The sequence below is a fragment of the Caretta caretta genome, chromosome 5 (genome assembly GCF_965140235.1).
Source record: "Caretta caretta isolate rCarCar2 chromosome 5, rCarCar1.hap1, whole genome shotgun sequence".
Classification (NCBI taxonomy): Eukaryota; Metazoa; Chordata; order Testudines; family Cheloniidae; genus Caretta; species Caretta caretta.
Genome location: NC_134210.1, coordinates 48801538 through 48814283, shown reverse-complemented (window position 1 = coordinate 48814283; position 12746 = coordinate 48801538). Strand labels below are relative to the sequence as shown.

Genomic DNA, 12746 nt, shown 5'->3' with positions numbered 1-12746 from the left:
GGGTACAGGAAAGAAGGGGGGGGAAGAAGGGAGTACTGACTGAAAGCTAGCCGCCCACAATGCTTCGTTCCCCCTGCCACTTCTTGGACAGTGCAGTTGGATGCAAACCACCCGAAACTTCCAGTTGTGGTGGGAGGAAAAACTTATTCAATGTTAATTGACAGCGGGGCAGATAGAAGTACTCTAAGGGACCCCAACCTTCCTACCACTTCTGCAACCGTAAAAGCTATAGGCGTTGGTGGCACCGTGTGCGCCCTTCCTCTAACTGCGGAGCAAACGGTCCAGCTTGGCCCGTTATCAGAGCATCATAGCTTTTTAATTGCAACTTCCTGTCCTGCAAATCTATTAGGCAGAGATTTGTTATGTAAACTACGAGCAACTATAACTTGCAGCCCGGAGGGGCTCTCTCTCTCAGTCCCTACTTCTGTCCCTGAAGCTAAGGTAATGGCATTGTTAGCCACTAATGCCACCACAATGACACCCACTGCCCCCCTTGTCCCGGCTGAGTTATCTGATATTCCTGAAGCATTGTGGGCCTCGGCGTCCACTGAAACTGGACTTTTAAAGTCAGCAGAACTGGTTTATATCACTTACCGTACAGACATCCCTCTGCCCCGAAAAATGCAATATCCATTGCCTAAAGAGGCCATAGAGGGCATTCGGCCAGTCCTACAACAGCTTTTAACTCAAGGAATCATTAAAGAGGCTACCAGCCCTTGCAATACACCTATTCTTCCTGTTAAGAAACCCAAGCCTGGCCCCGATGGCAAACCGGTTTACCGCTTCGTGCATGACCTCCGACTGATTAATGCTATTGTGATCCCGAGAGCTCCAGTTGTTCCCAATCCAGCAACTATTTTAACTGCTATTCCCCCAGGAGCTATTTATTTTACTGTGATTGATCTGTCTTCAGCATTTTTCAGCATCCCTGTTCACCCAGACTCACAGTTCCTATTTGCCTTTACCTTTGACGGATTTCAATACGTATGGACCCGCCTCCCTCAGGGCTACAGGGAAAGCCCTACCATCTTCAGCCAGTATTTAAAGCGAGATCTGGACTCTATTTCGTTGACTGTGGGTTCTACTTTGATTCAAAACATTGATGATCTGCTATTGTGCTCTACAGCCAAGACTGCCTGTGTACAAGACACTCGAATCCTTCTTTTTGCATTGGCCGAAAAAGGTCACAAGGTGGCACTCTCCAAGCTACAGTTTGCCCAACCCGAGGTGGAAATTTAGGGCATCGTATTTCATATGCCTCTACTGCACTTACTCAGGACAGAATTGAAAGCGTTCTGAGTATGCCAAGGCCTACCACTAAAAAACAACTCCGCCAGTTACTGGGAGCAAGTGGCTATTGTAGAGCCTTGATTCCGGCCTATGCGGAGTTAGTGCACCCCCTCACCGATTTGCTGCTGGATTCCGTTCCCAAATCCCTGCCATGGACAACTCTACACAACAACGCCCTTACAGCCCTCAAACAAGCATTAACTTCTGCACCAGCCCTGGGCAGACCAGATTACGCAAAGCCTTTCACCTTGTTTTGCCATGAACAATCTGGCACGGCGTCTGGTGTGCTAACTCAGCCCTTTGGGCCTGGCCAGCGACCGGTGGCTTATTTTTCGGTCCTTCTTGACCCAGTGGCTCAGGGTCTTCCGCCCTGTCTCCGCGCTGTTGCGGCTGCCGCTGTATTGGTTGAGAAAGCTTCAGGACTTACTTTGGGCCACCCTCTTCTAGTTCAGGTGCCTCATGCCGTTGCAGCGCTTCTTAATCATGGATCCATGCAGCATCTCACAGCAGCCAGATTGACCAGGTACGAGTTGGCCTTGCTCGCCAAACAGGCTGTTACCCTACGCTGCTGCGAAGTCCTGAATCCTGCAACCCTTTTGCCTCTGCCTGAGGACGGGGAACCTCATAATTGCCTCCACTTGGTGGATTTGATCTCCATGCCTCGTCCTGACCTCTCCGATATTCCATTGCAGAATCCTGACCTCCAATTGTTTTGTGACGGCTCCGCCCGTCAGGATGAGTTTGGAGCCTTACGAGTTGGCTATGCAATTGTTACCTTGATGAGAACGCTTGAAGCGCATGCCTTACCTACTCAAAAGTCAGCACAAGCAGCAGAACTCGTGGCGCTTGTTAGGGCCTGTCAATTAGCTGAAAACAAAACTGTGGCCATCTATACAGACTCCAAATATGCCTTTTCAATATGCCACTCTACTGGACAACTTTGGAAACTTCGTGGGTTCCTTACCTCCAGTGGCTCTCAGATCTCCCATGTTGCCTTGATTTCGGCCTTGTTAGAGGCTATTCAACTTTCTGCAGCTGTTTCAGTTACACACTGTAAGGGCCACTTCCGTGCCTCGGACGAGGTTTCCAAGGGAAATGCTGCAGCCGATTCGGCGGCCCATCATGCTGCCCTCTGTGGGGCTCCAGCCCCTTTTCCTTTTTTTGGCACCCCTGCTACTGCAACCAGTGACGCCAGCCGTTTTGCTCTCTGCCCAGCAGACAACGCCCCTGGCCAAAGTTAGCCATTGAAAATCCATTGGATGCCACCTAAATGAGGACAACCTCTATGTCAGCCCGGACGGTCATCCGGTTCTCCCAAGACAACTCCTCCCTCAGGTTTCCCAGGCACTCCACATGGCCTCGCACCTGGGAAAGGGGGGATTAGTGGCTCAAATGGATAAGTTGTTTTTTGCTCCGGGGGTCCATGCAGCTGCGAAGACCATCACTGCATAGTGTGAATTGTGTCAACGGTATAATCATCAAGGAACAATCAAACCACAAGTTATGGGACATTGCAAACTGCCTGAGTACCCATTTGCTGTGGTCCAGATGGACTTCATGGACTTACCACCAGTGACAGGACTCAAACACTTGCTTGTCCTGGTTGACTTTTTTTCAGGGTAGGTTGAGGCTTTCCCCACTCGAAGGGCAGATGCAGTATCCATAGCAAAGTGTCTCCTCAAGGAGATTGTTCCCTGCTTTGGGATAATGACCCGTTTGGAAAGTGACCCAGGCCCCCATTTCACTTCCCAAATTATTCAACACTTCGCGAAGGCCCTCGGCATAAAACAGGCCTTGCATACCCCCTATCATCCACAAAGTTCAGGAAAAGTAGAAAGGGTGAATGAGCTGATAAAAACCCAATTAGCAAAGCTATGCGAGCAGACTGGATTAAAGTGGCCTGAAGTGTTTACCCATAGTGTTAACCAATCTTCGTAATACACCCCACAGGAAGCATTCGTTGACACCGTTCGAAATTCTATTTGGCCAACCCTTGCCGATTCCCCTAACCAGTGTAGACGGGTTTGTCCCAGCAAAAATTTCATTAATGGCTGGGCAAGATAAGTTGGCGGGTTATTGTCGCATGTTGCAAGATGCATTGAGTGATGCGTGGGCCAGAGTAAAAGATGCCCAACCTTTACCGCTTGATACTTGTGCGCACTCTCTTTTTCCAGGTGACTTTGTCTGTGTTAAAATCCATCAAAGGAAGCATTGCCTGGAACCAAGGTGGTCGGCCCTGGCCCAAGTCCTTCTGACTACTCCGACTGCAGTGAAGGTCGAGGGCATCGATAGATGGGTGCACTGCAGCCACTGTAAGAAGGTTCCTGCTCCAACATCCCCAATGACTGCCATCACAACCGCCGCTTCTACATGAACTGTGTACCGGTCGGTCAGTGGAATCAGAAGCAGTTATAGAACTATGGAGCATTAGTTATGCTGTTACAAATATTGTATTAATATTATTTTTTTTGTGTTGTTAGTAGCCGGTAGTGTTTATAATGTATGCATGGCTATGGGCGTTAACCTGGGCCCCTGCCCTGGGGGGTTGGGATAAAAATACGTTTCTACAATTAGCCCAAAACTTAACCAACGCCTGGAATGTTAGTGATTGTTGGGTGTATTCCCACTTCTCCTCCCATTCACTGCAAGGTTTCCCCATTTTACCGGTTCCAGCGCTCCTCGATTCTTGGCAAAATGGATCGGCGTGGTACGGCCAAAAGGGAAAAAGGGGAAGGGGACCCATAGATTTTAGGACTTGGATCCCAAACCATCGCCCAGACTTGCTCATTAAGGCCCCCTTGTGCGTAGAGAAACAGTCACTACGCTCCCGAGGTAAAACTACACTGGGAAAATACTCAAAAACCCACTGTGAGAAAATCCTAATTTTGGGGAAAAATGCAAGCACTACTCTTTTGCGGTATCCCAATGGTACTGAGGTAGCCAACTATGCCCATGCTGGAGGCTATGTGGGGTACATTCTCAGAGAAAATACGACTCAATTTGCCGGCCTTACATTATGGAACTTGGGGGGAATAGGACCCAATCCTGATGATGCTGCATCCCTGGTGGGACGATTGCAGGACGTTTCTCGGAACTCAGGGGGCAATAAAGGCAACTATAGCATAGTATTAGGAGATCACCATTTATGGTGGGAATGTGGTACTTGGGCAGGAAAAACCTTGCCCCCAAAGTGGTTAGGAAGATGCACGGTGGCCTTTGCCTGGCCAGTAGGGATGCATCCTAGAGACGTAATAGAAATCAAAGACACAACTCAACGTACCCGTCGAGATACCAGTTATAATCCTATTGTCGAGGAAGGCAGTGCAGGCATGAGAGCCTTCCGTATTCTTTTTCCGTGGGTGGGGGTGGGCCAACTTGAATACGCTCTACAAAATATGTCAGCCGAAATGGAAATATTTACTAACGCCACTCAAGATGCAATCCAAGCCTTGCAAGAAGAAATAAGCTCACTAGCTCGCTACAGTATGCAAAACAGGTTGGCCCTGGATCAGCTTTTAAGTGCGCAGGGAGGGGTGTGCACATTTCTCAATGCCACATGCTGCCTTTATGTGAATCAAAGCGGACGCATAGTCACGGATACTAATATAATTGCAAACGTGTCAGCCTTCTTTCATAAGCAGGCCTATATTTCTCCCAGTGTGGGCTTTGACTTATGAGGCTGGCTCACAGCTGGTTGCCTAACTTTGGATGGCTAAAAACCTTGTTTGTGTATGGAGTGGGATTCCTTATGATTGTGGGTCTGCTGTTCTGCTGTGTGTCCAGTTGTTGTGCCCTCTTCCACTGGGTATGTACCAAAGCCATGAGCCCAGCAAAGATATTATATATAAGAAAGGGTGGTGTTAACCAAGATGAAAAGCATGAATAATGAGCCATGTAAGATAATTATCTTCAGGCTCAAAGGGGGGAACTGATAAAGAAAAGAACCAGAAAACAACCCTATAATCATGTAAAGCTAGGCTTCTGTCTTTTTTCTATGCTTATCTGTCTTCTCTCTAAGGTTATGGGTAGAAGGAATGTGAACTGTGTGTAACCTGTACTCCCCGTTTTGGGGAAAGAATTCCTTATACAGATAAGCCTCCATGTTCGTACCTACCCCAGAACTTCAAACAGACTGGGTTAACCGGCTTGAACTGGAAGAGATATCACACTGTATGTTGAACCAGGCTATAAAAGCCCATCTCTGTTCTTTGTTCGGGGCTTCGCCATTTTCCTCTGTGAAGGAATTGGTGAGCCCTTCAGCTGTCATACTTGCTAGCATTAAAGTGCCTCACTTTATCAAAGAGCCACGACTCTGTGTTTTGTTTGGCTAATACAGAAGTCCAGGGAAGGCTACCCTCCTAACCCTAGATGGGAGGGGAAACCTTTTTCCCTAACAGAATAAAAGTCCACACTTTTCTACTTGTTAGAACAGAAGTCCAGAATACATAAGGCACTTCCTAGGCATTAGGAAAACAATAGAATAACACTAGGTCTGTATGGACTAGAAAAAGATTAAAAGCAAGAAGTCATGGGTGGCAAATTGTCTGGCTGCCTTAACCAACTGGCACCCTCTCAAGCCATGCAGGATTTTGCAGCAAGTGTGGCTCAGTTTCCCCATCCCACCAATAATCATTTAGTTCTACATTTGCTAATTTCCTGTCATGACTCCAACCATTAATAGTCTCACAAAAGAGTCTGGTGAACCAGGAGCCTAGTGACTCCAACAGAGGGTCAACAGTCCCAGAGCCCCACATGGCCCTGACCCCCTTGCTCCAAAGTCCTTACTATCTCCAGGGCTGCAGAAGGTAGCAGAACCCAGGCATACCCACTACAGTCTAGGGACCCTGTACATATCTGCTAGAACAAGTTCCTCCCAATCCCTCACTACTTCCTACCTCATCTCTCCTGGAGGCTTTTCCCAGACTCACATTTCAATGCTTCCACTCTGGAAAGCCAACTTCCTGGGCAGCTGCTTACCAGTCTGTGACTGACAAAGTCTCTCCTCCGTAGCCCCTCAGCCTCTGAGAGCCACAGCTGTCCTCTAGTCTGCAGCCTTTTGATCTCCCCAGCAATTAGTCTCAGCTGAGGAGACAGCTAGTCTCCCTGTTAACCCCTTAGTGGCTGGAGTAGCATGGGGGTCTATTTGACCCATGACAATTTGCTTTTAATTTTTTCCCCTAGTACATACAGACCCAGTGCTAATCTATTGTTTTGCTAATGCCCAGGAAGTGGCTTATAGGTTCTAGACTTCAAGATGGCTAAGAGTAAATGATAACAATAGTTTTCATTAATCAATACAAATATTTGTAAAGTTCCTAATGAGCTGGGACTGCTGTAGTAAAAAGACAAGAAATAATCTCATGAACAAGAGCACACATAATGCTAACTTCATAAAAGAAACATCTCATGTTTTCAGTGAGACCATTCTGCATCCTTGTAGGAAGAGCCCTTCTATCTGAAAGCCCCCTTGAATCTCCATCTCCATGGGTTAGAGAAAAATGCAGACCTCTGACATTTTTCATCTTGCTTCCCAGAGTAACCAGTGATTCAGTAGTGTTCATATATTTGGACCTTGTCTGTTTCCGACTGTGAGATTTCCAATTCCCATTATGTTTATGGACAAATAAAGCTCACTGAACCTCTGTGAGCTAGTTGTTTGTGTCCTTATTTTACATCATTTTACAGTGATGCTAATGCTACCTGCATGTCTCTCTGTACATTCTGTTCTCCCTTTCATTACTTTAAGCAAAAGTCATTCCATCCTGGAGAACAGACTGAGGCAGAAGTCAGAGAAAAGATGAAATAACAGAAATGCTGCTGCATTTAATGAACTTTTACTATTACAGGATACATTCTGACATGCAGTCTCTAATTGTTGCCCACAGAGGATTATTTAAAAATAAACTCAAACGTGTTTGGGTTCCTGTCAAAAGATTGCATTAGATGAAGAGTGAAAATCTGTCACCTCTTTCTCACATTTTCACTTCTTTAAATTAGCTTTAAATAAGCAACACAGAAAACTCCAATAAAAACGAGTGAACTGCCTTGGCCAAGGAAATTCTGAATGAAGATGACTGTTCTCTCAGATGCTGTTTTCCTGCCCTCTCTGACCCAAATATTGTAATCTTCTTCTCATTATTATTGTTGCAGCTTTGCCAAGCAGGAGCAGATTCTTAAGGCTTTGCAGTGGGTCTGATTCCTGGGGGAAGAGAAATTGATGCAGCTTTTGGCAACTTTCTTCAAATCCATTTTTGTTTTCAAAATGTACCCAAGTCCTGTTTCCCTTGAGCAGAGGTGATAACCTCCAAGCTGCACACAGGCAATTCCACTTGCAGACATCCCAGCTAAGATATTTCTCTGTCCACTTCTGTAGTCAGAAAATAAGCTCTCTCTCTGTTCTGCCCTAGGCACGCTGTCTGGATCCTGCATATCTCATCTGAGAAACTTCCTAGACCTCATTGGGCATGTCTACACTGCAGCTGGGTCTCTGCACTGACTCAGTCTCTCACAGCGGGTAGACAGACTCATGCTAGCAGGGGTAGCAAGCGCACTAAAATTAGCAGTGTGGCCCGGGCAGCAGCTTGGGCTCTACAGCTTGTCCATCCCCTGGGTCTGAGCTAGCCTGAATCTCCACCAGAGACACAACGTCCACACTGCTATTTCTAGCCCGAGCCCTGTCACCACAGTCTGTCTGCTCAGGCTGGGACGCTCACTCCCAGCTGTAGTCCAGACTTACCCTGTGTTCTGTGTTTGTACAGCCCCCCATGCAATGGAGTTCAGCTCTGTGACTGGGGCTCCTTGGTGCTATGGCAATATAAATAATAATAGCAACAGACCAGCTCACTTACAGCTACTGGGCCTGGCGCTGGCTTCTGTGTGAATCTCAACCCAACTACATGTTGAACCAACAATCATCTTAACAACCAAGATGTGGTTACTGTATTGAAAGACCTTATAGGGCCTTTTCGATAAGGCCTTTTCAGAGAGAAATATTTGTACATCAGCAATTCATAACATTTGTCCTCACCACTTTTGCCACACTTGTAGGTGTAATAAGAGTTAGTAACTCAGAGGGCTTTGGAACATGCTTTCTGGAACTAGAGGAGCCTTGTGTTGTCCTGCTTCACCCTAGCTGTGGGGACAAGCAAGCCAGAAGTGAGCAAGCAGAGCGCTGCCAGAGGATAGCAGAAGTGTCTGAGGTGGGACAGAAGATGTATGGAAACATACACGAAGAATGGGCAGCAGTCACGCTCCTCTTCTGTCAGAGGAGGCCACCCTCTACCAAGGGTTTTGGGAAGCAGGGAGGGACGCTTTGAATCCAGCCAGGGGCCAGGGCTCTCTTGTAGCTCTGTTGGCTCTTACTTTAGTGGTCCAGTCTTGCCTTCCTTACCCAGGAGAAGCCGTCACACCTCACCACTTAAATGAGTAAGGAAAGCAGCACTTGGCCCAGAAAGGAGAGGCACTGAACCAGGAGAATGAGAGGCAATGGAAAGGGCGTCTTCTGTCCCACCTCAGACACTTCTGCTATCCTAACTGTTCACCTCTGGCAGCGCTCTGCTTGCTCACTTCTGGCTTGCTTGTCCCCACAGCTAGGGTGAAGAAGGACAACACAAGGCTCCTCTAGTTCCAGAAAGCATGTTCCAAAGCCCTCTGAGTTACTAACTCTTATTACACCTTCTTTGTGGTCTCCAGAACTTTCCAAAGGTCAGATGCTCCTGCTCTTCCCTCTCAAAGCAGCCCATCCTAGGACATGATTTGTTTTGATCTGAACTCTGCGACAACCCCTGCAGTACATACTCAGGTAACTCAGGGGCCACACACTTTGTAGCTTGTGTAGACCGAGATCATTGCACAAACTAGGGGCTTCTTGCATCCCTCCATTCTCCTCCACTGTGTGCCACTCTCCCATCCCGCTCTATTGCAGGGACTCCCTGTAATTCCCCCAATTTCCCCCCTGCCAGGGGTTCTGTTTACCTGCATCCCTCTCACCTCCCATACTGGGGTCCCCCATTCTCCCCTCCTCATGGCAAGGGTTCTGTGGGTCCCCTGTTCTCTCCTTCTCTACAGCAAGGTTTCTCTCAATCCCATTCCCTTCCCCCCCCCAATACTAGGACCCCCCCATTCACCACCTGCATGCTAAGGGCTCTGTGCCCTGTCCCCCATATCAGATTTCCTTAATTTCACTCCCCAACACATACTAGGGTTCTGTAACCCCTTATTTCCTCCCTTCCCCATAACAGAGTCTCCTAGTTCCTCCACCCCATGCCAGGGCTGTATGCACTCTCTCATCTCCCTCTCTCCCCTCATTGTTGTTTTTCTGGGAGATGAGTCATTCAGGGTGGCAACATGTTAAACTCAATTGGGAGGAAAAGCAGAGAAGAGAAGGGGTTCTGTTATGCTGGAAGGTGTTAATAGATGCCATCAGCCAGTGCATGATCGATAGACAATCACAGACGTGTCTGAAGCCGTGACTTTGCTGATGCCAGGAGCTCCATATGTCACCTATGTTCTCCCCTTTGGTTTTCCATTCAGCCCCCCAGCCCCAGCTCAACAGGGCTCTGGCCACTGATGCCTAGAATGTTCCCTGAAATTTTGGAATTGATCAGATGCAGCATTCAAAAGTTAATGACAGACAGACAAATACCATCAAATTGAGTGTACGGCCTCGCAAACTAAGGCAAAATCCCATTACCTTCCCTGGGATGTTTGCCTGAGTATGTAGTGCAGGATCAGGCTCTGTTATTTCATGAACTTCAGACTAAAGGAAAAGGCTACACATTTTTCATCCAATTTGTTTTTTATTTCTGTTTAGTGCGGAGCCTATCGGCTCAGGATGACCAGCTATTGGAATAGTATTCTGTTGTGCAGCGTTACATACTTGCATTCATAGGTCCGCAGGTACATTACCCATCTCTTCTGTACTGTACTATGAAAAACATTGTCGCACACTGGAATGTTTTCGAAGACTTTTATACTCTTTGTAAATGAATGGCCAAATCCCAATCCCATTGAGGGTCAGTGGGAAAATTCTCATGGAAGTCACTGGTGTTAGAACAAAATCCTATCTGTAGAAATAGAATCCATGGGCCAAACTCTGCTTGTCTTACTTGCACAATAATCCCACCCACCTGAGAAAGCGAGAGCAGGAGTCGGCCTTATACCACTTCAGGGGCTTGAGATGAAGAACAAGGGATAGACTGAGGAAGATGCATGATGTTCAGTTAGTCAGATTGTAGGCGTGTGTATACATGTGCTCCATCCAGATGTACGGCCTGATCCTTCTTTGTTGAATTTTTGCTATTAACTTGAATGGGAGCAGGGCCCAATCCTAAGTGGTGCTGAGCATCTGCAACTCAGTCCCATTGACTACTCAGGATTTGGCCTCAGTGACAAAGTAACTGTTATAAACTCATTAACCCATTCAAGCGTGAGTGGTTACACTGTCATAAAATACACTCCTTATCTTTTGACCTTGTCCCTTGCAATGCTCCTGAGATGAGTGTACAGCATTTCCAGCATGTATTATTGATGGATTGACCTCTGCAAAGGGAATGCGTATTTAAGACTATGAATACTGCATCCACTTACTGCCATTCATTAAAGGAGAGATCTCAAAGCCCACTTGATTTTTCATCAAGAGCAACAAAGTGAAATCCTATAAAATACAACTGAATGGAAAATTGATCTGGGGAAACAAACATAGCAGCAGTGTCTGCAAAAAGGTGTCGCCAACTGAAATCAAACGTTTTTGGAAAGCTTTACAAGGAAAGGAGTATCAAACTATTCACTTGAAATACAAAAAGCACAGGAATATTTTCAGCAGATACTAGAATAAAATGCACACTGATTACATTATTCTTAAAAAAAAAAAAAAAAAAGGAAACCATCATTTTCACATAAACAGAAATCACTACCTTCAAGAGCTAATTTAAATTCTACAAAAACATCAACAAAGGTTATCCCTGTACTTAACAATCAAGGTCACACTGCTAATTCACAATAAGGTACCATCTACTCACCATTTTCATCTCCTGCATTTTGCTTTTCTCATGGGTCCACATTCTGATTTAAATGACACAAGCTAATGATACAGCAGTCATAGAAATTCTCAACCAAGACTTTTTTTTTTTTACTGCAAATATAGAATGTATGATCATTTTCTATATTTGCTAATCTTCCTTTTAAAATCCTTTTATTCCAACATTAAAGAAAATATGAACACTGAGAACCACACATTCAAATTGGCAATCTCCCTCCTGCTTTCACCCCAGTCCATTTATTAGCATGACAAGTTATAAAAGTGTTGTCTGTGACTATTTTTCAAAATCGATCAATCTGCTGGCTAAACTTTTAAAGGCCCAATCTAATTCCCCTTGCTGTCAATATCAATCTTTCCATTGACTTCACTGGAAATAAATCAGCTTGGGACCCTTAGTACCAAAGCTTGGTTCTATTGGCATTAATGAGAGTTTTGCCATTGACTTCCATGACACCAACATTTGGGCTCTTGGTGACACTAATCCTGCAAAGACTTATGTGCTTAACTTTTAAGTACGTGAGAAGTCCCATTCTACTTAAAGTTAAGTACACGCCTCAGTCATTGTAGGACTGGAGCCAAAGAGACCTGCAGATTCACTTGCCTGCCAAGCTCCAGAAATCCCCTTTCAATGAGCCAAGTAAATTCCTGCCAAAGCCACGAAATTCTCTATCTTCTGCGATTTTTTTTTTCCTTCACACTTTCCCCCGTTTCTCTGACCTCTCAACGTCAGGGAGGCTGTGGTGGGGTGAGAGACTCATGGATGGATTTGGTAGGTTGGGGTTGGATCTGAGCACCAGTCAAGGGTGGACTGTGAACAGGTTTGGCAGCTGGGAGGTAGGGTTAGATCACTGGTTTAGCAGAGAGAAGTTGTTGCAGGCAGGTTCAGCAACTAGCTAGGAGGAGAGTCCATACTGCAGCATAGTCATTTGGGGGTGGTTAGTATCAGGACGCCATTAACTCACCAGTGATGTGTATCTTCTTTTATATCATCAATCCATGGATTTTCACATTCTTAATTCTGAGATGGAGACAGTGCAGGTAACAGTGGATAAAGAATGTCTAAAGACCTTGAGTTGTAGTTGCTGAGCAACCATGCGATGAAACAACAGAGATGAACTTGGGCTGCAAATTTTGGATCCAAACTTTCCCAGGATTTAGGGTGTCTGGATGTAGGGTCTTGTTTCGTACTCTCATCTGTATCATACTTATTCAACTGCTCTCTGTTAAAAAGAGCCATTACTAAAATAAAGAGCTGCCTCTGATCAAGTGTGTGTATGATAGAGACATGGAGGAGAGGGGGATGGACAGATGACCACACCTAACAAATATGCATATTTCTCAAGTGAATTAAAGTGTACTTTAATTACTGTATACACTAATCATAACAACGATAGTAGAGGGAGGAGACTCAATACAA

General features: G+C 45.9%; 1 protein-coding gene across 1 annotated transcript; it reads left to right on the top strand.

The window, feature by feature from the left end:
• The first annotated feature begins 373 nt into the window (after positions 1–373).
• On the top strand, positions 374–2531 carry LOC142072111 (uncharacterized). The gene is given in 2 exon segments (XM_075128451.1): positions 374–1231; positions 1234–2531. Coding segments are annotated over 2 exon segments (2085 nt in total). The 5' UTR covers positions 374–444.
• Positions 2532–12746: the final 10215 nt, after the last annotated feature.